Source organism: Muscardinus avellanarius (genome assembly GCF_963383645.1).
Source record: "Muscardinus avellanarius genome assembly, chromosome: 8".
Classification (NCBI taxonomy): Eukaryota; Metazoa; Chordata; class Mammalia; order Rodentia; family Gliridae; genus Muscardinus; species Muscardinus avellanarius.
The window spans coordinates 16,665,441-16,666,808 of record NC_137794.1 but is presented as its reverse complement, the minus strand read 5'-3'; the positions used below and the strand labels follow the sequence as shown (position 1 = coordinate 16,666,808).

The 1,368-nt window shown below is 33.9% G+C and overlaps 1 protein-coding gene across 1 annotated transcript; it reads left to right on the top strand.

The window, feature by feature from the left end:
• Positions 1-413: 413 nt before the first annotated feature.
• On the top strand, positions 414-1,010 carry LOC308265779 (rRNA-processing protein FCF1 homolog; the record flags this gene model as incomplete). Its single annotated transcript, XM_080699693.1, has 1 exon — positions 414-1,010. The coding sequence occupies one exon, from the start codon at positions 414-416 to the stop codon at positions 1,008-1,010; it is 597 nt and encodes a 198-aa protein (XP_080555819.1).
• Positions 1,011-1,368: the final 358 nt, after the last annotated feature.

Sequence of the window (1,368 nt, the reverse complement as noted above, 5' to 3'; positions counted from 1 at the left end):
ACAGATGAGAATTCATTATTTGAAAGTACAAATAAAATATGTGTATATGAGAGAGAAACCTGAGAGTGATCTCTTTGAAGAATTTAAAACTATAAAAAGACATCAATACATATGAATAGAATGAGGAGAAAATTAAGAAGGTAATTTTAAAAATATGTTGATTAGAAATCATTAGTCATAAACATTGAGATTCCTTGATAAGAGAATATAAAAAATATTTCATTAAAATACTTCTAATAGAAAAATGAAACTGTAAATCACTGTCAGATTATATTAATTAAATAATTGAAGGAATACAGATTAATATAATTGTTGATCAAATAATAATCTAGAACTCTTTCAAAATGTTTAGGTTCTTGCTTTTTTAAATTTTTATGCTAGGGTGATTCCGGAACCGACGGGAAAGAGTGATCATGGGGAAGCAAAAGAAAACAAGGAAGTACGCGACCATGAAGCGAATGCTTCGTCTTAGAGATGAGAGACTTAAAGAAAAGGATAGATTAAAACCAAAAAAGAAACCAAAGAAAGATCCCAGTGTATTGAAAGAAAGAGAAGTCCCCCAACACCCTTCATGCTTATTCTTCCAATATAACACTCAGTTGGGCCCACCTTACCACATTCTGGTTGAAACCAACTTTATCAACTTTTCCATTAAAGCCAAATTGGACTTAGTGCAATCAATGATGGATTGTCTATATGCCAAGTGTATCCCTTGTATAACTGATTGTGTAATGGCTGAAATTGAAAAACTGGGGCAGAAGTATCGAGTGGCTTTAAGAATTGCCAAGGACCCACGGTTTGAACGATTACCATGCACACACAAAGGAACCTATGCAGATGACTGCTTAGTACAAAGAGTAACTCAGCACAAGTGTTACATCGTGGCCACAGTTGACCGTGACCTTAAACGAAGAATCCGGAAGATCCCTGGAGTTCCTAACATGTACATTTCTAACCATAGGTACAACATTGAGCAGATGCCCGATGATTATGGAGCCCCTCGGTTCTAATTCTTACAACAAAGTTTCTCTGCCTGCTTTCAACCAACTTTGTCTGCTTCAGTTCACTAAACATGCTATATAGCATGGATTATTCTTCTTGTCACCCATTTGCTCTATTGAGCTGATTTTGGTTAAATATACTCACTTTTTGATGCTTTTTGAAAATAAAAAAAAATTATGCTAATTTAAGACAACAAATATCCTCAAATACCTATTGTATTTTGTATGTGCATCAGTGTGTATGTATATGTGTGCACAATGTTTTGAGAAATGTAAGGCTTTGTATGCTGTATAGTATAAAATTCTGTTGTATGCTGATTTTGAAATGTTCACCTTAGTTATCTCAGTGTTCCTACACATATACCTA